The sequence below is a fragment of the Bos taurus genome, chromosome 21, assembly GCF_002263795.3.
Source record: "Bos taurus isolate L1 Dominette 01449 registration number 42190680 breed Hereford chromosome 21, ARS-UCD2.0, whole genome shotgun sequence".
Classification (NCBI taxonomy): domain Eukaryota; kingdom Metazoa; phylum Chordata; class Mammalia; order Artiodactyla; family Bovidae; genus Bos; species Bos taurus.
Window position 1 is genome coordinate 33,304,171 of NC_037348.1, and position 22,200 is coordinate 33,326,370.

General features: G+C 42.6%; 1 protein-coding gene across 3 annotated transcripts in view; it reads left to right on the forward strand.

Moving 5' to 3' along the window:
• Positions 1–1,597: 1,597 nt before the first annotated feature.
• PTPN9 (protein tyrosine phosphatase non-receptor type 9) overlaps positions 1,598–22,200 on the forward strand; it is a 70,122-nt gene continuing 49,519 nt past the window's right edge. The window contains exon 1 of one of the 3 annotated variants that reach the window (NM_001192054.3): positions 1,598–1,860. In NM_001192054.3, coding sequence (NP_001178983.2) covers positions 1,702–1,860 — 159 coding nt within the window. In that variant the 5' untranslated portion in view covers positions 1,598–1,701. Of the gene's footprint in view, positions 1,861–9,176; positions 10,832–20,347; positions 21,963–22,200 lie in introns of those variants that run through there. The other 2 variants (XM_010817049.4, XM_059878963.1) reach the window with 2 other exon arrangements.

The window sequence follows — 22,200 nt, forward strand, 5'->3', positions numbered from 1 at the left end:
GTGCTACGTCTTCTTTGCAGCAGGCAGTCTTTCTCTAGCTGCCTCCAGCGGGGGCTCCTCTCTAGTTGTGGCCTGAGGGCTTCACATTGTGGTAGCTTCTCTTACGGCAGAGCTCAGGCTCTAGGGCGGGTGGGTTTCAGTAGTTGTTGTCTACGGGCTCCATTGCCTTGCAGCATGTGGGGTCTTAGTTCCCTGACCAAGTCTGGAGTCCAATGTCCAAGGTCTCCTGCGTTGGACCACTGGACCACCAGGGAAGTCCCACCAGAGGTTACTTTTTAAGTTCCAGAAGGAGCATCAGAACTCAGAGCATCTTCCTCTGTTGTCTGAGGACCCCTCCTGTTGGCCTCTGTGACCTCTCCAGCCCTCTGCCCTTGGCACTAGCTGTGGCACTACTTGTTAGCTGCATCCCTTTCAGAGTATTTTTGGTCTGGAATGATGCAAAAACATACTAGACCCAGTCCTGCCTTCCCAGTGCCCTCTCTATTCCCAAACTGACACCCAAGACCTTCCCCAAGCTCTTTGCTGCTCTCGCCTTCATGAAAATCAAACGCTTGCATACACTGCGTGATTCCTGCAAGGGGTTCGAAGTTGAATGGTGTTTCTTTTGAAGCACTAAATTTAACCACGCGGATAATGGATTACCGGATACCGGTGGCAAGGAGTGAGAGCGAGCTAGGGCTGCGAGCAGCTAGCTAATAGGATCTGTTTCTTCTACCTGCGGACCCTGGACTTCGTAAGCAACCTTTCCAGGGGTCTTCCAGTCAGCAAGTGACGTGGAAGTGGGTAACGACTGTGGATTCCTCACAAGGAAGTAATAGCAGCAACCTCAGTCCAGGTGCCTATGGCAGCTAGTTTTCAAACACTTGTATTTTTCTTCCTCCTCCACGGAGCTTAACCTCTCGAAACTCACACCCTTTTTCTTCCTTTTTCTCGCTCCGCGCGCTGCAGAAGTCCCCGAAGCCCCTCCCCCGCCCCGGTTCCTCTGGGTCTCCGCTCCCCGCGCCGGCCTCTCCCCGCCCCCGCCCCCTCTTCGCGTCCCCCTCCTCGCGCTCCGCAGCCCCCGCCCCTGGGCTCCTCTCTGTCTCCCCCTCCCGGACGGCGTCGGCGCTCGGCCGGGCCCTCCGCGTCGCCAGTTTGTGAATGAGACGCTCAGTTTCTCAATGGAGCCGCGGGGGGCTCGGGCGGGCGCAGTGCGGCCGCAGCGCTGGCAGTGAGCCGGGAGGGGGGCGCCTTTCCCTCGCTCCCTCCTTCTCTCCCTCCCTCCCGCCACCGCGGCTTTTGAGGAACGGGGCTGAGAGGCCGCGGCGCAGGTCGCAGGGCCCCGCATCCCCGAGGACGCCTCCGTCGCGTTCTGCTGGAGCCGGAGCGCCGCCGACGAAGCTGGACGCCGAGGAGGCCGGTGGCCTTCGGGATATTTCCCCCTACTCCCCGCGGTCCTTTGCTCTGGGTTTAGAAACTTCTTGATTTCCCATTTCCTTTTTTAAATCCCGATTAGCTCCTTGCCTGCACTGTTTTTTTTTTTTTTTTCCGGGAGAGGTGGGGGAGTGTGAGGAAAGGAACGAAGAAAATAAAAAAGAATTTCCGCCCAGAAGACAGCGACAGTTCTGAGAGCCTTTTCTTAAGGAAACAGAAGCGGCGTTTGCGGCCGCCGCGGGCGCGGGGCCCCGCCGGCCCAGCCATGCGCGAGCCGGCCCCGGGCTGCTGAGGCGCGGGCACGCGGAAGCGGAGGCCCACCGCACCGGGCTCCCCGCGCTCCCGGGCGACTTCTGTCCGCCGGGCGGCGGCAGCGGCGGTGGGATGGAGCCCGCGACCGCGCCCCAGCCCGACATGGCGCCGGAGCTGACCCCGGAGGAGGAGCAGGTAAGCCGGGCTGCGGCCGCGGCGGTGGGTGTGTCCGGACCCCCGAGGCCTAGCAGGGCTGCGCTCTTCGCGGCCCCGGGTCCGCGATGGCCTCCAACCCCCTCCCCCCCGCGGCCGCGCCCCAGGCCGTCATCCCCCAAGCCAGGGGCGCCGCTGGCCGCTGCTTCTGCTCCCGGCCTCTTCAGTCTGCTGCTTACGGGCCGCGTATTGCCCCCTCCCCGTATTCCGATGATGATTGCAGTTTCTCCAGTTGGGGGCCTCCCTTTACCCTTACCAACATCCCCCGACGTTTTTAAGAACACCTACGTTGCCTCTGGCCCTTCCACCCTTAAACGTGTTTTGCTTCATTCCGTGAGGGTTTGTGGTTTTCTAAGGTCAGAGAAAGCCCACTTTGGGGGCCGGATTCCTTCGAGGACTGTCTCTCCTCCCCAGGACAGTGAGAACTCCACAGATGCTCTAGATTTTCAGACGAGCCCCTCGGGCTTCTTAGAGGGCTGTGGCCTACTTGGACATCATTCTGGAAGATCCAGGCCTTCTCAGGCTCCCAAAGTCCCTGGCCTTGACCGTCCTGTTTAGTTTTCTCTGGCTGGGCGCATCCCTTCACCCCCACTTACCTACCCCCGTCTCATCTCACTGTCTCCATCTTTCTGAAGTCTACATTGAGCCCCATTGTCCTTTAAAGCTTTAAGCTCCTAGAAGGAAACGCTTTGCGGTGTCATTTGAGGGCCTCGGATAAGGAAAGAGCCCAGGGTCGTTATAACTTTCCCTCACCCACATTACTGTTAGGGAGACATGGACCACTCCTCTGAGGACGGTAGGAAAATCTGCTAGCTGAGATTGGAACCCTAAAGTCTTTTTGCTCTTTCTTCCTTAGCACTGCCCACATCCATGGTCAGATATAGCCATGCTCTGATTCTATGTTTAAAAACAAAACAAATAAACAGAAAAAAACCCTAAAAAAAGAAAAAAGATGAACCATGCTGGTAACCATTTCATGCTTGCCAGGCCTTGTTTCCAAGGACCACATTTGGTAGTACAGTCTCTAGTGTGAAGACAGTCTGGTTTTACAAACTAATATTGGTTAATAGGCTTGTTTAAGACCAGGTTTTTAAAATGCCCTTGACTTTTCTCCTCATTTGTGGAGATGACTTTTTTCATATTTGGCTTCAGACCACAGTTTTGTCTTTTGACACCTAGAGATAAAATCAGCATGAGGAAAAAAAAAATTCTGCTGCTCTGTACAAGCAGTGGTAACATCCTGGTAACTGTAGTGTACTGCAAGCAGGTGGCCAAGGAGACCACCCTGCCAAAATTAGGGAAATACTACTTCAGTACCAAGATGCCATGTGTTTGGTTGATTTTAAATGGGCAAAACTCTTTCACTTCTTTTCTTTTGGTTAGTCAGATTTGAAGTTTTTATATTTCTGAGACTTGAGGGCATCAGTATTCCACTATGAAAATGCCATTTGGTTGCAAATTAAAAAATTTAAACTGAGAGAAGTAAATTAAAGTGTACATAGTATTGATAAAGTATTAACTTTATTCTGAACATATATACAATGTATATACATATATACAACTGTGTTTAAACTAGAAATAATGTTGAATGAATGTGATGGAATTAACAAGGACTAGATGGAAATAGTAAAATGTACATATATTAAGATCAACAAGTTCTGTGGGTTTTTTAACCATAACTTTTCCTACAAAAACAAGTTTTCTACAGTCACTTCAAAATGTTGAGACATAAACATAAAAGCATAATTCCAATTGTGGTAATGCCTGATGAAATATCATATTTTAATTTAATATCACATAAGAGTACTCTTAACTGGTAAGATTACTTTAAACTATTTTAGGCTTATCAAAGTAGTTATCATGGGAAATAACACTTCATTCCATAATGCCCCATTGCTCAAACCAATTTTAGAACTCATTTGGAGTTTATTTCAAACTTTGTATCAGAATCTTTGAAATATATTTAATGTTGGGAAAATCTTGTACATTTGAGCATCCATCTGATTTTGGGAAATAGAAAAAAAATTTTTGGAATCCTATTTCATAGGTAAAGGAGGATATCAAAATGTTTAACATAGTTTCAGGCTCTTTATGAGGTGTGTAAACTGTCTTAAAGATGTTTCTGGAACAGATCCCTCTCAAATAGTACCTCTTTCTATACAGTCGGGCAAATCATAAACCCAAAAGTTTTCTTGGATACTCTGCTCTCTTTCAGCCCCTGTATGTTGTACATCATCACGTTTTCCTGAATATCTTGAATTCTTTGACTTCTTCCACCCTCACCACCACCATATTGTCACCCTAGTTCAAGCTGCTGTCATATCCTGACAGAACTTTTGTTTCCTACTTGATACATCTGCATTCCTTAGCTCTTTTTCCAAGAAACAAAGGCAAATCGCAAATCTGATTGCATCTTCCCTTCCCTGTGTGTGTTAGTCACTCAGATGTGTCTGACTCTGTGACCCCCATGAACTTTAGCCCACTAAGCTCCTCTCTCCAGGCAAGATACTGGAGTGGGTAGCCATTCCTTTCTGTAGGGGATCTTCCCGACACAGGGATTGAACCTGAGTCTCCTGCATTGCAGGCAGATTCTTTATCATCTGAGCCACCAGGGAAGCTCAAAATGTAAGCATTTATAAAAGCCTCAGTGGTTTTTCATAGTTCTTGGGATTGTTAACAGCTCGTGAATGATGTGTTACAGCTCTTGAATGTGGTCTGCAGTGCCTCAGCCCTTGTATGGTTTAGAGCCCTAGCTTATTCTCACAGTTCATCTTTGCTCCAGGAGCACTGGCCTTTTGGTCCTGCATTCTCGCCTGTTTCCTCCTGCTCCAAGGTCTTGGCACAAGTTGCTTTCCTCTGTCTGGAAATACCCTCCACTGTTAATTCCCTCTTCATCCTTCAGCTCATGGGAAGACCTTCCTTGTTCTCCTCAGTTAGGTTAGATCTGTTATTGGCTCTTGGAGTACCATGTACTGTCCTCTACATCACTTGTCACAAGTATACACCATTTGTATCCGGGAGTTGGTGATGGACAGGGCGGCCTGGCGTGCTGCAGTTCATGGGGTCGCAAAGAGTCGGACACGACTGAGTGACTGAACTGAACTGAACTGATGATTGTATGGGGCTTCCCAGGTGGCACTAGTGGTAAAGAACCCTTCTGGCTAATGCAAGAGATAAGAGATGCTGGTTTGATCCCTTGGTTGGGAAGATCCCCTGGAGGAGGGCATGGCAACCCACTCCAGTATTCTTGCCTGGAGAATCCCCATGGCCAGAGGAGCCTGGCGGGCTACAGTCCATAGGGTTGCAAAGAGTTGGACACAACTAAAGCGACCTAGCATGCACATGATTGTATGATGGGAAGCTCCATGAGGCTTGAACTGTGTCTGGTTTTGCTCACCATCATATGAACATTGCTGAGCATGACTGGCACTTAATGAACTATTAGGAAGTATAGTACTGGTGGAATGAAGAGTAGTTCTATTTGTGATATGTATACAGACAGCAGCATCTTTCCAAGTGGCTTATAAAAATAAGGGCACTGTTCATTTTTATATATGTTTTGAAGGTCATCATTACTTAGTAGTCTCATTTCCTATCTACTCATGTTTTGAACTGATACTATACCCAGTCCTTTGTAACCTTGATGTTTCTTGCCTTTATGTTTTCAGTTCTCAATATTATAAAGCCTACAATTGAGTTATAAGAAAAAGCATGCTTTGCCTTTAAGAAGTTCACATGAATAACAACAGGGTAATAACAGTAACTGTTTCCTGTGCTCCTGCTTTGAGTCAGGCTCTGTGCTGGGCATTGCACATACAGTTAATCCTCATAAGATTGGAATTATTACCTCATTTTGCAAACGAGAAAACTCAGACTGAGAGAAGGAAATTGCCCAAATGCACAAAGTTGGCAGGTAATGGGGGCTTCCCTGATGGTTCAGTGGTAAAAGACCCACCTGCAATGCAGGAGACTGGGATTGATCCCTCTCTGGGTTGGGAAGCTCCCCTGGAGAAGGAAGTGGCAACCAACTCCAGTATTCTTGCCTGGGAAATCCCGTGGACAGAGGAACTTGACAGGCTGCAGTCCATGGGATCTCAAAAGAGTTGGACATGACTCAGAGACTAAACAACGACAGCAGCAAGCAAGTGATGGAGCTTTGGTTTCCACTCAGCTCTAGGTTATTCTGCCTCCACTGCAGATGTTCGGTCTGTTACACTCACTACATTACATCTTGTGAAGCAGTTAACCAGCTTAATAAGATGCCTACATGGATATGTAATAGCTAATTTTGGGTTTGGGTATTGATACATATATGCACATATGTACATGTATTGATATGTGTTTGAGTTTGAAGTTTTTTTTTTTAATGAAAAGAGTTCTATTTGTTTATTTGGCTGTACCAGGTCTTGGTTGCAGCACAAGGATCTTTGATCTTCACTGTAGCATGCAGGATCTTTAGTTGTAGCATGTGGGATCTAGTTCCCTGACCAGGGATGGAACCTGAGCTTCTTGCATTGGGAGCTCAGAGTCTTAGCCACTGGACTACCAGAGAAATCCTTGATGATGCTTCTTAAAATATAGTATTAAAAATTCAGGGGCTTTCTTGGTGGTCCCGTGGCTGGGACTCCACACTCCCAGTGCTGGGGGCCCGAGTCCATCCCTGGTCAGGGAACTAGATCCCACATGCTGCAACTAAAGACTGAAGATTTGGTGTGCTGCAAATAAGACCCTACACAGCCAAATATATTAAAAAAAAATGCAGACAGAAAAATTTGGAAAACCTTATTCAGACCTGTTTATTTCCAGCAGAAACATATTGTACAGTCTGTGCAAGAAATTATGATGAAATTACTCTTGGAAAAAATTTGTTCCTTAAGATAGAGTTGGCAACTCTCCATTTTGAGGTGTGGTTACAATAAAAATTTACTTTTTAAAATATTTTCTTTTTCTTTTGTATATGAGAGATAGCTATTCTTAGAGCCAAATATGAAGGATATTATTTCTCCAAACTGTAAAAGCCAGGGTGTTTTTGTGTCAGAAATATATTCTTTTTTTGATATGTTTATATGTGAATATAAAAGCCTTTCTTAATAGGCTGGCAAAATTGTAAATTTGCCAGTGTGAAGGGTAATTTCTGCATTTCAGTACTAATCTTCATTCTTATTATTGTAATTGTCTTAGTTTTACTTTTCCAAAGCAGGTGCTCTCACATTTGTAACTTGACCTGAAGTTGGTAATTTTATCAGATATGCTAAATTATAATTAACTTGACCACCAGGGTTAGTTAAGGGTGTCTTACTTATCTGTTCTGTGTCCACATAACCTACAGAAAGTGGGATATCTTGGATTGCATCAATTTAGGATAAGTTATGAGGAAAACTTCCTCTTTGCAATAAACCTTAAAAGAAAGATGTTTAACAAGGATTATAAACCTATTTGATGGGCTGTCTAAAGAATTACAGCCTTTAGGGTCTTTTGGTTTCTCACAGATTTCCCAGTAATGGCCAGTAGATTAATTGTTTTCTAAAATAGTTACGCTTTTATTCATATTTTCATTTTAGTTGGTTCTAATAACTTACAGAATCCTTCTGTCACATTATAAATAATGCGTGTTTTTTAAAGTTGTTGTAACAGATAATCTACTAATACTTACTTTCAAAGCTTCCAAAGAAAATTTTTATTTTCAGAGTTCATGTTGTTTAGAGCTAATTTGTAAGAATTAATAAGCTAATGCATATAGATAGTAATGCATTACACAGTAAGCACTCCGTTACATTAGCCATTATATTCTCTGTCTTTGGATAGTGAAAGAGTTTAGAGCCAAGTTAGCTTAAACCAGTCCTAAGGGAAAAGAATATTCATGTTTCACACTGAGGACCATCACTTAGCATGGATTCTTTTCAATGCCAGAAAATAGTTATCTTGCAACTTCATAGTGTAATTTTCAAAAAGCTATTCTGATTCTGTGCCGTGATTTGTGTTCTTATAACAGGATTTTCTGAAATTAAAATTTTAACTGCCTTGCAGTGGACGTTAGAGATTTTTGGCATTTTTCCCAAGGGCAGGGGTTTTGTCCTGGTTCTTGTGGCCAAGAACTTCCCTTTTCCCACAGCCTCACATGTCCTGTGCTAAATGTCATCTGTCCCCCTGGAAGTAACCATACGTCAAAGACCAAATGATTCATAATGTTGAGTCCTTCCAGAAAGGGGAAGGAGAGGAGGGGTAGATGAAGAATTCTCATTCCTTTCCTTATTGCCAGTAGCTAAAGATATTGTAATTAGCACTTAGGCAAGATCTCGTTTGGATGTGAAAATTTGCTTCTTTTAAAACTTCTGAGTGTATCAGGGGTCTTGGGCTTTAGTTGTGAATGTTAAAGAGACCTGCAGATTTTCCCCAAGGAACCTAACTTCTATTACTTACTAATGAATTGAAAAGTAAGACAAACACTCTAAAAAGGAACTGAACTGTTTAACAGAGGTAAAAGTTAAAACTCATTGTAGGTCAGTACAGCTAAATCTCATTTTATGACATATATATCTTTATTATCGTGGAAAAGACATAGTAATGTTGGGATTCTCCAACTTTGTTATCTAAATATTCAGTTCAAAAAAAAATAAATATTCAGTTCAATTCCGTCACTGTGTCCAATTCTTTGTGACCCCATGGACTGCAGCATGCCAGGCTTCCCTGTCCATCACCAACTCCTGGAGCTTGCTCAAATTCATGTCCATTGAGTCGGTGATACCATCATGGTCCCCTTCTCCTCCTGCCTTCACTCTTTCCCAGCCTCAGGGCGTTTTCCAATAAGTCCACATATTAAGACCTATTTTATAGCAGAATGGCTGATCCACTGCAGTGTCAATATTATACATCAGAGCCCCTAACTCTAGTTATTTGTTCAGGTACTTGGGTGTTCAGTGCAATTTCAGCCATTTCGCACCTGTTTTATCACTCTGTCTTGATGTCTTAGACAGTTAGGGCTACTTTCTTTTTCCAAATCAATCATTATTACATTTCCGGTGCTCCCCCGTATGCCTCCACACTGGAATAGTCACTGTTTTTTATTCCTCTTCCTCTGGAGTAGGGGCAGATATCCCTAGAATAGGTAGTTAATCTTGCGCTGCTCAGTGCTGGAGGGCCTGTGCTTACTGGAATGAGCACTTTAATATATGATTTTGAAAAGACCTCATTAGAACCTAACTGAGATGGCTTGGGGCTGGGGCTGGGAATAGGAGACAGAAAAGCTTCAGAGCCCGTGGGAAGAGTTGTTTATTAAGGACTGGTTATCTCTTAGGTCCAGACTATAAAACGATGAAACCCAAACAGTAGATTAGAGGTGGCTTTTTCTTTAGTTTCTGCTTCTGAGAAAAGCATTCCATTCTTTTCTCTGGGAAAGACAATTTCTGTTACGTACTGGTTGCCTCTAAAATACCAGATCCATTCAAAACAAACATGCACACTTCTTGTCTTTTTATCCAGCATGGGTGGCACAGATCTAACTAGCCTAGTAGCATTATTATGAAACCAGAATTTATTCTCAGAATTGATGGGCACATTCTAAAGAGAATCATCCATGACTTTAATCCTGAAGTGTCTGGGGATATTAATCCATTAATTACTTTTTCATTGAACACATGGCTAATCTTTCCTTTTGCATTTACTTTTCTATACCTCATTGTAACACAATAGACATCATTATTAAAATGCACCTATTTTGAAATAGGTTTTTTATATTATCTACAATGATCATGTTTCCTTTATCATTAAAACCAGTAACTTTCTGTAGAAAGTGTTGCATGCTCTGTACAGATTTGGGATTATGTTATTAACTGGTGAGATCCCAGTATTTAAGATTAATGCAAATCTGGCTTTTTTTCTAAACAATGTTTACAGGTGAAATCTGGGCCTTTGGAGAGTTGATGGCAATGAGTCTCAGGTAAACTTCAGGAATCCTTGGCTTCCTTTGTGGCTCCAGCCATTTTATCTAATACTTTATTAATTTTATTTAAGTCCCTTACAGGCTTCCCTTGTGGCTCAGATAGTAAAGAATTTGCCTGCAGTGCAGGAGACCCAGGTTTGATTTCTGCATCGGGAAGATCCCCTGGAGAATGGAATAGCTAACTACTCTAGTATTCTTGCTTGGAGAATGGAATGGACAGAGGAGCTTGGTGGGCTGCAGTCCATGGGATCACAAAGAGTCAGACATGACTGAGCAGCTATCACTTTAAACTCCCTTACAGTTACAAAACGCTCAATAAATATCTGTGATAATAGTATTCTTACCCTTTGTGCTGTAGGAAATCATGTTTTTCAAATAAGAATAGGAGGAAAAATAAAGAATCTTACTTTGTAGCAATGAAATAGAAGATTTCTAGGTGGCCTAAGACTTCTAACAATTGAATACTGTATCTCGAAGATGGTAGTGAGGCTGCCTATGCTCATTTTATGCTAGTAGCACTTAATGCACCATCCATTGGTCCGTTGGTTTATTTCCTCTTGGTTAATAGATTTCTTGTTTAAGTGCACTGATTATCATCTTTTTGTTTTTTCCAGATAAAACTTGAAAAGGTCATCTGATGATCTAAAAATGACATGTTTAGAGTACAAAGAATTATAGTTTATGTCATCTTTCATATTTTAGTTCAACAGCTTTTGTGAAAAAATTCCCATTCCATTGTTCATATCAGTGGTTCTCAACCAGGGTGATTTTATTTATTTCCAAACTTAAAACCTTTTATTTTGTGTTTGGGTATAGCCAATTATGGAGAAGGAAATGGCAACCCACTCCAGTATTCTTGCCTGGAAAATGCCATGGACAGAGAAACCTGGCGGGCTGCAGTCCATGGTGTCACGAAGAGCTGGACACGACTGAGGACGCACACACACAGAGCCAGTTAACATTATTGTGGTAGCTGCAGGTGAACGGCAGAGGCACTCAGCCATATATATGCAGGTATCCATTCTCCCCTAAACCCCCTCCCATATATTTACATTTTTTAAAATTTATTTTTGGCTGTACTGGATCTTTGTTGCTGCAAGAGGGCTTTCTCTAATTGTGGCGAGAGGACTTCTCATTGCGGCGGCTTCTCTTATTGCACGAGCACAAGCTCTAGGGCTCTCAGGCATCCAGTGGCTCGTGGGCTCTCGAGTGCAGGCTCAGTAGTTGTGGCACCCGTGGCATGTAGAATCTTCCCAGACCAGGGATCAAACCCATGTCCTTTGCATTGACAAACAGATTCTTAACCACTGGACCACCAGGGAAGTTTGTCAATCACTAGGGTGTTCTTTTGAAAGAATGATGCTACAGCTGAAACTCCAGTACTTTGGCCACCTCATGAGAAGAGTTGACTCATTGGAAAAGACTCTGATGCTGGGAGGGATTGGGGGCAGGGGGAGAAAGGGACGACAGAGGGTGAGATGGCTGGATGGCATCACCGACTTGATGGATGTGAGTTTGGGTGAACTCCTGGAGTTGGTAATGAACAGGGAGGCCTGGCGTGCTACAATTCATGGGGTCTCAGAGTCAGACACGACTGAGCGACTGAACTGAACTGAACTGAGATACATTTGATTGTCCCAACTGGGGATGCTACTGGGATCTAGTGGGTAGAGGCCAGTAATACTGCCAGTATAATGATGGGCATAGAGCCCGCCACAACCAAAGGTGAACTGGCCCAAAATGTCAGTAGTGCCAAGGTTGAGAAACCCGTTTATATCTGAAGAATTTTGTAGTTCTTAGGAACAGAGTTACAAGTTCCTACTTTTTAGTTCAAGGCAGGTCTTTGGTTAACACAGTAAATATTTATTCAAATTCTGTGTCCCTAAATACTGGTTTTTGCAATTGACTTCACATACTGAAAAACTCCAGTCTAGAACATAATTATTTTGCAGCATAACCATCACACAGGATAGAATGAGACATCTCCACAGCCTTTGCTGGGGTTTTCAGAGATGAGAGATTTTATGTGACTAGCAGAACGCTACTTGAGTCCTGCCATGGGATGATAATGGGAATTGTGATTTTTACTTTCCCTTCCAAGTATTTCTGTGTTGCTACTAAGTGTCTATGTTCTCCCAGTGAGTGAGGTGATTATTATGTATCAACCTCTTTCCCTTTTCATGTTAATGTCTACAAAGAGGAAAGTTTTACAGATCATAAACAGAAATACAGTTTGTTCATTCAGCAGTCATTTGTTCTCTGTCACTGTGTGCCAGGTTCTTGTTCAGCATGGATTGAGGGCTCTTTGTCCTTGAGGAATTGCCCTCCAGTTATTTGTGGGCAGGTCTTGAACTGGGGGGTATATACCAAGGAGGAGGACCTCTTATCTTCAGCGCGGGCAGACACTTAATCTTATACATCTTTCATGTATACATCTTTCGTGTACATTGTGAGAGTTCAAAATATGTTTGCTGAAGAATGAGTGAAACTGTGTATGTTGAAATTATTTATTCCTCACCTACCCATGAAGTGAGTATTATTTTGTTTAGGATGATTATCTTCCTGATATAGAGATTAAGTTCAGAAGCTTTCAGCAATCCACCAGGGAGGCAACCTGGGACTCAAGCTCTCTGATTAAATGCAGTGCTGTCTCTAGTAAATGTCATCTGTGTTAATCACGTGTTTCTATGTATGACACAGTACATACATATATACCAGAAACAGCTCTCTCTTGGCATTTGTATGTTAAATATTCCTGGTTTCAACCATTTACAGATTTCTCTACAGACATGTGATTCCATTGTTCCTAGCTGCTTGTTGTACATTTATGAAAGAAATTATATATTTTAATGGGATTAGTGAACTTGAAGTTTCATATAAGTCTCTGGTTGTACCTCTCAGAATGTTGTGGGTCTGTTGTTTGCCTTTATAAAGCTAGTGTTTAGTCTTGTCTATGTGGAGTTTAATCTTTCAGATACTATTATCAGCATCATGGGAAAGTATATATGGTGTATTTGCCTACCAGTAATTAGGATGAGACTACAGCTTTTTAAATTGTTTTGTCCATGATACCTTCAGTTTACCCACGTTTTTGTCTGTACTTACATTACTACTGGGGCTTCCCTGGTAGCTCAGCTGGTAACGAATCCACCTGCAATGCAGAAGAGCCCGGTTTGATTCTTGGGTCAGGAAAATCCCCTGGAGAAGGGATAGGCTACCCACTCCAGTATTCTTGGGCTTCCCTGGTGGCCCAGATGGTAAAGAATCCGCCTGCAATGCAGGAGACCTGGGTTCGATCTCTGGGTTGGGAAGAACCCCTGGAGGAGGGCATGGCAGCTCACTCCGTATTCTTACCTGGAGACTCCCCATGGACTGAGGAGCTGGTTGGGCTACAGTCCATGGGGTTGCAAAGAGTCAGACACAGCTGAGCGACTAAGCACGAGCACAAACTACTACTAGATTTCCCTTTCCAGCTCTTGCCAAGCGTTAAAGTTGAGGAAGGAATTTTTTCCAAAAAAAGGGTTTTTTCCCCTTGATTTTATTTTCTGTACTTATAAATTTTCTTATGTTTGTAAAGGAAGAAAAACAGTTATTAAGAGACCTAAAACCTTGAACATAAAACATAAGCACAAGAAAACAGTTTTAGTTGGGAATGAGACAGTTTGTCTCATTGATTTTACCTCCTCTATGCCAGGAAACCCCGGAAGTGAAGAGAAAAAGGTATTTCTGGCAAGGTTAGGGATATAGCTAGCAAGATTAAAATACATAGAAATTCCCAGCATACTTTTTTTTAAATCTTTTTAGATTAGGATTCTGAATGTTTTAGAGAAACCATCTGATGTTTCTTCATACTGAATGCTGGTGCATCATTTTGTTCATAGGAAATAAACTGCATTGTTATGGAATTAATAGTAACATTAAAAAAAAATTGAAAACCATTCATTTTCTTTTCTTTAACCACCCAAAGCATCATTTTCTTTCATAGTTTATATCAGGCTAGGGAAGTGCTAGCTTTGGAGGTGATTTTTGTGAGAAAATTAGAAACAACTGGAAATTTGTGTTTTGAATAAAATTGCTAGGACCACTGGAACATGGAAACTAGTCAGAACCTCTCATTGTTGTCATGCTGTCCTTACAGTGCTGGAAGTATTGGTGAAAGCCCACATCAAACTTGTGATAATAGTAGTGGCTAAGCACTAACTAGGACTTCCCTGGTGGCGCAGACGGTAAAGCATCTGTCTACAATGCGGGAGACCCTGGTTCGATCCATGGGTCGGGAAGATCCCCTGGAGAAGGCAATGGCACCCCGCTCTAGTACTCTTGCCTGGAAAATCCCGTGGACAGAGGAGCCTGGTAGGCTGCAGTCTGTGGGGTTGCTAGAGTCGGACACGACTGAGCAACTTCACTTTCAAGCACTAGGGTGGCTACCATTAAAAAAGAAAAAACACCAAAAAAGAGAGAGAGAGGAAGAAAGAAAGAAAATAAGTGTTGGCATTGCTGGTGGGAATGTAATATGGTACAGCTACTGTGAAAAACAATTTGGTGGTTTCTCAAAAGGTTAAACATAGAACTACCCATGTGATGCAACAGTTTCATTTGTAGGTATGTATGCAAAAGATTAAAAGTAGGCACTCAAATAGACACATGTATGTGCATTCATAGCAACATTATTCCCAATACCAAAAGGTAGAAGCAGCCTGACTATCCAATGATAAATGAATAGCTAAACAGAATGTAGTATATACGTATAATGGAGTATTATTCAGCTTTAAAAAGAAATGAAATGTTGATATATGCTATAATATGGATAGGTCTTAAAAACATTATGCTTACTGAAATAAGCCAGACACAGAAGTCAAATGTATGATTCCACTTGTATAAGGTACAGATTCATGGAGACAGTAGAATACCAGGGACTGGGAGGAGGTGGAAAGGAATTACTGTTTGAAGAGTATACAGGTTTTGTTGAGGGTTATGGAGAAGTTTTGGGACTCGATAGTGGTGCTGTTTCACCCAACTTTGTGAAAGCATTTAATGCCACTGAATTGTGTACTTACAAATGGTGAGAAAAATCAAAAGTATTTTGTGTATTATATCATAGTAAAAAAAACAGTTAAGCACCTTTCAAAGTGTTTTATGAATCTTAATTCATTTAGTGAATAACGCAGCTGGTGAGTCAAAGGAAAGAGAATAGGTGTTACTTCTGCTCCTCCTTGGCTCCTGATCTTAAGCCTAGAATCTCTTATATAAGTACCATTTATTGTTTCTGGGTGTATGTATGTTAATGATTTGTTAGAATGTGAATTGTCATGTGTTTAAACGCCTGAATATTTCACCTGTGAGATCCCAGTTCACTTCTACTCTGTAGGAAAATAAGGAGTTTTCTGTGAGGAACAAAGTTCTGAGTGTCATGGTATGAATGGACCCTGTATGTATAGCGTTCTCGTCTCCTCCCCCTGCCCCATTTCCAGTACAGTTCTGGGAATGACTTGAAATATTGTTGATCTAGAGCTCTGGTTCTCAACGTGTAGTCTCCAGATCAGCGGCATAGGCTTGCCTTGGGAGCTTGTTAAAAATGCAAATATTCACGTCTTATCCCAGACCTACTGAGTCAGGAACTCTAGGGCTGAGGTCTAACAGTGTGTATTTTAACAAGTCTCCAAATGCATGCTCAAGTTGGAGAACTAGTAGTCCAGAAAATAACTAGGGTGCTGTCGCGCTGGTTGGGGAATCATTTAGAACTGAGTTTAAACATTTCAGTTCACTTTGGAAAGGGAAGATTTACAAATTGCTTACAAATTGCTCTGGAACTCCAGGTATTGTCTGAACTGGCTGAAAGCTGCAGGAATCATCTCATTCTGTACTAGAACTGTGTTGTTCCAAAGACTAGCATTTACCACGATCCGATCCAAAGAAAGAGCAGAGCCTTACTACTTGAGAAGTAGAAAGGGAACCAGGATGTCTGCAAAACAAGGCATTGAGACACCTGATGTCCACTGCAGATGGCATTCCCTAGAGAGATGCTCAGCTTCCAAGGAAGTATTGAATGAAAGAAGACACAGGCTGTTCAGATTTAGCCAGGAAAAACCTGCCAGCTTTGACAGGGCCAGTCCATAAGAAGCTTGTGTTACTTCAGTGTCAGTTACCCTGAGAATCTGGACCTAGGAGTTACCAGATTTTCCTGTCTGGGTCCTGTACAGGAGCTGAGCTAGTTATGTTTGGAGTTGAAAATGGAACATTGCAGTGAGGACGGCCAGATTGTAGGCAGCTTTTCCAGGCTTCATTCTTTGTAGGCCTCTTCGGTACAATAAACTGATCTGCTTGTATTGTTTTATGAATGTGAATAAGTTTGTCCTTTAGTTAGTGAGAGGCCTCCTTGGATTTGGAAGTATTAATCCAGCAAGTTTGAGATGAGTGGATGACTGACATTGCCTAATTTGCAGTCTCCCAGCCAGATTTCATTTGAGGTCATGGTCCCAGTTTCTTCAATGTGTGACAGTCAAGATTCAGTAACCTAAGGCTTGGCCATAGGAAGAAAACTGGGCCAGTTAAATTTGGTGTCGATAAGCAACAGCTGGTCTAATATGCAGGCCAGGGCCAGGTTAGCCACAGATCTGAGGTGCTGAATCCTAAAGTGTTGGATTAGAAATTGTCAAATCAGCCCTGTTAGATCCATTTGACATTGGCAAAACTGAGCCTGAGGGGTGTGAGAGAGAGGAGAGGGGGATGGAGATGAAGATAGGGGGAGGAGATATATGGGGGTGATGTGCTAGTTATTAGGGAATGGAAGCAGTTGAGAGGGTAGCTTCATTGTGTGAAGTGGGAGGGAATATAAAACCAAAAAAGAAGGAACTAGCTATTACATTTTCAAAGCATCTCACCACTCTGATCTTTTCTTGGACTGATTTTTATTTGCCAGTGACCATCTTAAAGTTTAGCATCTGAACTGAAGACAGTATTACAAACAATGTCTGATAGGCCCCCTTGTTTTGGGCACCACGCTTCTGTAATGTGCTCCAAATTCAAAACAGTTTTTGGCAGTTTTAGTAAACTGTTGACTAAGAGATTCAAGTCAACTAAGATTCCTAAGTCTTTTCTTATGAGCTTCTGTTAAATTTCATCTGATGCTTCTAAAATTTATTTTCTTGCCTTTATCCTTAAATATCATTTTGTTAGATTTAATGTTCACTACCACTTGTTGAGCTTTAAGAGTCAAAAACTTTACAAATATTACTTTTTCTTCCCTCTTACACCAATTCTGTGGGAGTGTTATTCCCATTTTATTTGTTTGTGTGATTTATTTTAGTTTTGGCTGTACTGGGTCTTCACCGCTTCATTTGTGAGGGCTTTCTCTAGTTGCAGCAAGCAGGGGCTTCTCTCGTTGCGGAGCATGGGCTTTAGGCATGGGGGCTTCAGTAGTTGGGGCTGAGGGGCTGCAGAGCATGGGCTCTGTAGTTGTGGTGCATGGGCTTAGTTGCTCCAGGGCACGTGGAGTCTTCCCCGGCCGGGGATGGAATCCCTGTCTGGCGGGCGGATTCTTACCTGCTGCACCACCAGGGAAGTCCCATTACTCGCTTTTTAAAGGTGTGGAGTCTTTAAGCCTCAAAGAAGTAAGTTGCTTGCGTTCTGAACACTAAGTGCTAGAACCTGGTATTCCAACCCTGTTTGTCTGACCCCAAAGCTTCACTTCTGAGTACCACTCTAGCCCATTGTTCTATCCTGTTTTGATCTTTTAGATCTGTTTTCTCTTTTACAATATGTTTGTTGTCTAAGCTTAGCTCTCCTCTTACATGGTCAGCCTGGCCCAGTGCCCCTATCTAGGTCATTTATAGGCCAGGGAGGGATGTAGAGCAAGTCAAGGAACAGAGTGTGAGCTTTACAATCAGGCTTGGTTTTGGAATCTTGGTTGAATCATCAGGAGTTGTGTGAATTGGCAAAGTACTTAACTTGTCTGGGCCTCCATTTCCTCACACATAAAACGTCTCAATACCTGCCATTGGAAAAGCTGAATATAAACAACATGGATGCAAAGTGCTTGACGCATGGGCTAGCAAGCAGACTGTAGGCTTTCAGTAAACAGTAGTCTATCTGTCTCCCTTCTTTCAGAGAATTCTTTAACATCTTTTTTTTTTTTTTTAATATCCTTTAAAATCCCCCACTTCAGGTCCCACTCATTTTTTAAAAAATTGACTGTCTTTGGGTGTAATTGTTTATTGTTTCCTGCAGGGTTTATCATAAGCCCCACTGTGGCAGCACACTTGGCTGTAGAAAGAAGTGGTTAAGAACTGTACCATAAGTTCTGTGTGATTATGAGTAAGCAGCTTAATCCCTTTTTGCCTTAGTTTCATCATATGTAAAATGTAGGTAACACTAGTAAAGAATAGTTATGAGGATTAAATAAGTTAATATATATGAAATCCTTGAAACAATTTAATCTTTGCTACTATGAATATCTGCAAATTACAGATAATAATGCCCACTTTGTAGGGTTATTAGTGAATTAAATAAGTAGTCACCTGCTTAACATTTAACATTTTATAATTTACTTATTTTTGGCTGCACTGGATCTTCGTTGCTGCGTGCGGGCTTTCTGTAGTTGTTGCAAGTGGAGGCTTCTGTCTCTAGTTGCGGTGCTCAGGCTTCTCATTGTGATGGCGTCTCTTGTTGCAGAGTACGGACTCTAGGCATGTGAGCTTTCGTATTTGTGGGCTCAGTACTTGTGGTGCATGGGCTTATCATTTGCCCTTTGGCATGTGGAATCTTCCCAGATTGGAGATTGAACCCTGTACCCTGCATTGGCAGGCAGATTCTTAACCACCAGGGAGTCCTGCTTAACATTTTGATTGGCAAATATACAGAAATTAATAGAAGGAAATCTTTCTGTCCACGAAGATAGCATGAAATGCTCATCAGATGCCTTGCTAAAAGTAGATCTGTTTTGTACATCAATGATTTTCAAACGTAATCACACAGAAGAATCATCTAGGATCTTGTTAACATGAGGATTCTGATTAAATGTGGTGAGGCCTGTGGTCTGCATTTCTGACTTCCTTGGTGATTCCATTACTACTTGTCTACAAGATGTCACTTTTGAGTATCACTGCTAAATAGTACATTCATTACTTTTCAGTCTAGTGTATTCTTTCTTTAAAGACTTGTTTTCAGTAAATCGCTTCTGGTGATCAGTATTCCCCTGCCTAAAACCTCAAAGCTCACTTTATTTTTTGGCCTCACCACTTAGTTTGTGGGATCTTAGTTTTCTGACTAGGGATCAAACCTGGGCCCCAGCAGTGAAAGCAAAAGCACTGAGCCCTAATCAGTGGACCACCAGGGAACTCCTCAAAGCCAACTTAAAAAAAACATCGAGCCAGGGCTAGGTTTATGTGTAAACGATCTGCCTGCTGATGCAGGGGACACAGGTTTGATCCCTGATCTGGGAAGATTCCACATGCCAAGGAACAACTAAGTCCGTGTGCCACAACTGTTGAACTTATACTCTGGAGCCCAGGAGCCACAACCGCTGACGCCTGCACGCCCTAGAGCCCGTGCTCTGCAACAAGAGAAGCTGCCACAATTAGAAGCCCATGCACTGGAGCTAAAGAGTAGCCGCAGCTCACTCACTGCAACTAGAGAAAAGCCTACGTAGCAGTAAAGACCCAGCACAGCCAGAGATAAATAAATTACATATAGAAAAAAGATTTGAGTGAGATTTGCCCATCCATTGGCATACAGCATTCACAAATTCATTATACTCAGATTTTCATGGGTAGGAACCATGTCTTACTTCATAAAATTTGTAAACTTTAACTTATTTTGGACATCTCTCTTATAGATGTCTTTTTTAAAAAAATAATAAACCTCCTTTATTCCTTTGCATTTTCTCTTTTCTTCAGTCCTTTTTATTTTATTTATTTATTTTCTGGTTGCTCTGCATGGCTTGCAGGATCTCAATTCCCCACTGAAGGACTGAACTGCCCTCTGCAGTGGAAGCATGAGGTCCTAACCACTGGACCACCAGGAAGTTCCCTAGATGTCTTAGGATAGTGGCAGTTTAATTTTCAGATATTTTCTTTTGTGACTTCATAGTTTACTCTCTCATTGCTTTTCTTATGTCATTCCTGGTATTCTTTGCCAGTTTTATCCAGGAATTTTTCTCACTCAGTTTTCAGTTTTAAACTCTCATAATCAGATCAGCAAGCATTCAGACGAATATATTCTTCCTACTACTTGTCAACACCACTCTTTTAGCAAGCTGAGAGCCCATCATCATTCGTACGTTCACTCATCAGAATGGTGCCATGCAATGTGCTTGGTGTTGCGTATGCATCTGTGAGCATGCGAGACTGGGCCCTTTCACCTCCCTAAACTTACAGGCCAACAGGAGCAGGTAGACAATAGCTTTTATAATACTGTGTGCCTGGGTGGAAGACAGTGAAGACTTCCAGGATGAAGAAGTGGGATTTAGACTGACACATTAGAAAAGACCCTGATGATGGGAAAGATTGAAGGTGGGAGGAGAAGGGGACAACAGAGGATGAGATGGTTGGATAGCATCACCGACTCAATGGACATGAGTTTGAGTAAGCTCTGGGGGGTGGTGAAGGACAGGGAAGCCTGGTGTGCTGCAGTCCATGGGGTCGCAAAGAGTTGGACACGACTGAGCAACTGAACACAAACAACAAATAAAGGGTGAATAGAAGTAAGCCAGGGTTGGGAGGAGGGAAAGGAGAAGAATGTTCCAGCAGGATCTGGCATATCTGATTTACTGATAGTCATTCACATCCTCCTTTCTTCTCTGATGTCTCAGCCAGCAATTGAAAGAAGAGAGAATTGTTACTAAAGGCCTCCCCCATCGCCTGGGTTCCACAAATCCTTTGGATTTTTTTTTCCTCTAGAAATACATTCCAGGTTCTTCTGGTTGTGTAGTTCACCCTCTTATTAACCAGCTGGAATGGGTAGCAGTTGGCAGGCTGCCTTTGGGTTTGTTCTTATGGAGAGTGACCAATTATATGCTCACCCCCAGTCCCCACAACCCCTGTTTCCCCCTGGAAACATGGATGGCTTTGCTCTTGTTGATGGTGAGGAGCTTCCTGTTTATTCTCCAGATTTCTGTTTTGTTTTGTTTTGTTTTTCCTGTGTTTCTTGCCTGTGTTATATTCTTCTGCCCCTGTACCTCTGGACATGAATTTTTTCCTATGACAATTCAGAAATGTTTGCTTCTTTATTTTCTTGTTGAATTATTTCCTCCATTGTCTCTGGGAGTTCTTCATCCTCTTTGATAACTGTTGTCTGGAGAATGGTATTTATAAGCCTGAGAGGAGAGATGCCAGCTTGTGTTTAGTAAACATGCTTTTGGCAAAGACCTCCATCAGGAAAGCGAACGTGGCACAATTCTGCAGTGCCTTGGAACATCCTGTTTAGGGCTTGTTGTTGTTTAGTCGCTAAGTTGTGTCCGACTTTTGCAGCCCCATGGGCTGTAGCACACTAGGCTCCTCTCTCCTCCACTATCTCTTGGAGTTTGCTCAAAGTCCCGTCCCTTGAGCTGGTATTGCTATCTAACCATCTCATTCTCTTCCACCCGCTTCTCCTTTGCCTTCAATCTTTCCTAGCATCAGAGTCTTTTTCAGTGAGTCAGTTCTTCTGTTTAGTCCTGAAGGTTCCAAAAAGCAGCTATAATCCTTTATCCCTTTGTAGAGCTCACTAACTCATCATCTTTGGCCTTGATAGGAAGACTGATAGACTATCAACAAACTCATCATTTGGTGGCATTGTGTTCAGATAACCTTATTATATATATTTTAGTTAAAGACTATATAAAATTAATATATTCTATTTTGGGGGTAGATAATGTAGTCACGTGATTTAAACTTAAAAAGGTACAGAGAAGAATTTGGTAAATATCCTCCCTCTTGCCATATCTCTCAGCCACCTAATTCTCCTCTGAGACAAGCAGTGTTACCAGTTTATTATATATCCTTCCAGAGTAATTTTGTGCATAGACAAACACACGACATACTATGTATGTCATAATATATATTTCAGGTAATGTCCCAGCCAGTACTGGTCTGTGGCCTGTTAGGAACCAGGCCACATAGCAGGAGGTGAACACTTGTCTTCCACAAAACCGGTCCCTGGTATCAAAAAGGTTGGGAACTGCTGATACAATATGTATGTTGATGAGATGAATGATGTGTATCCAGTATTTCTCAAGGCCACTTAGTGGGTAGAAAGACTGTAGGATTTGAAAAATTTTGAATTCAAGCCTCAAAACCTCAGCTATGCCATTTATTAGTTGAGTGACCTTGAACAGCTTCCTTAGGCTCTATGTGCTTTGATTTCTTTAAGTGGTTGAATATGATATATTCCAGGCTTCCTGGGTGGTG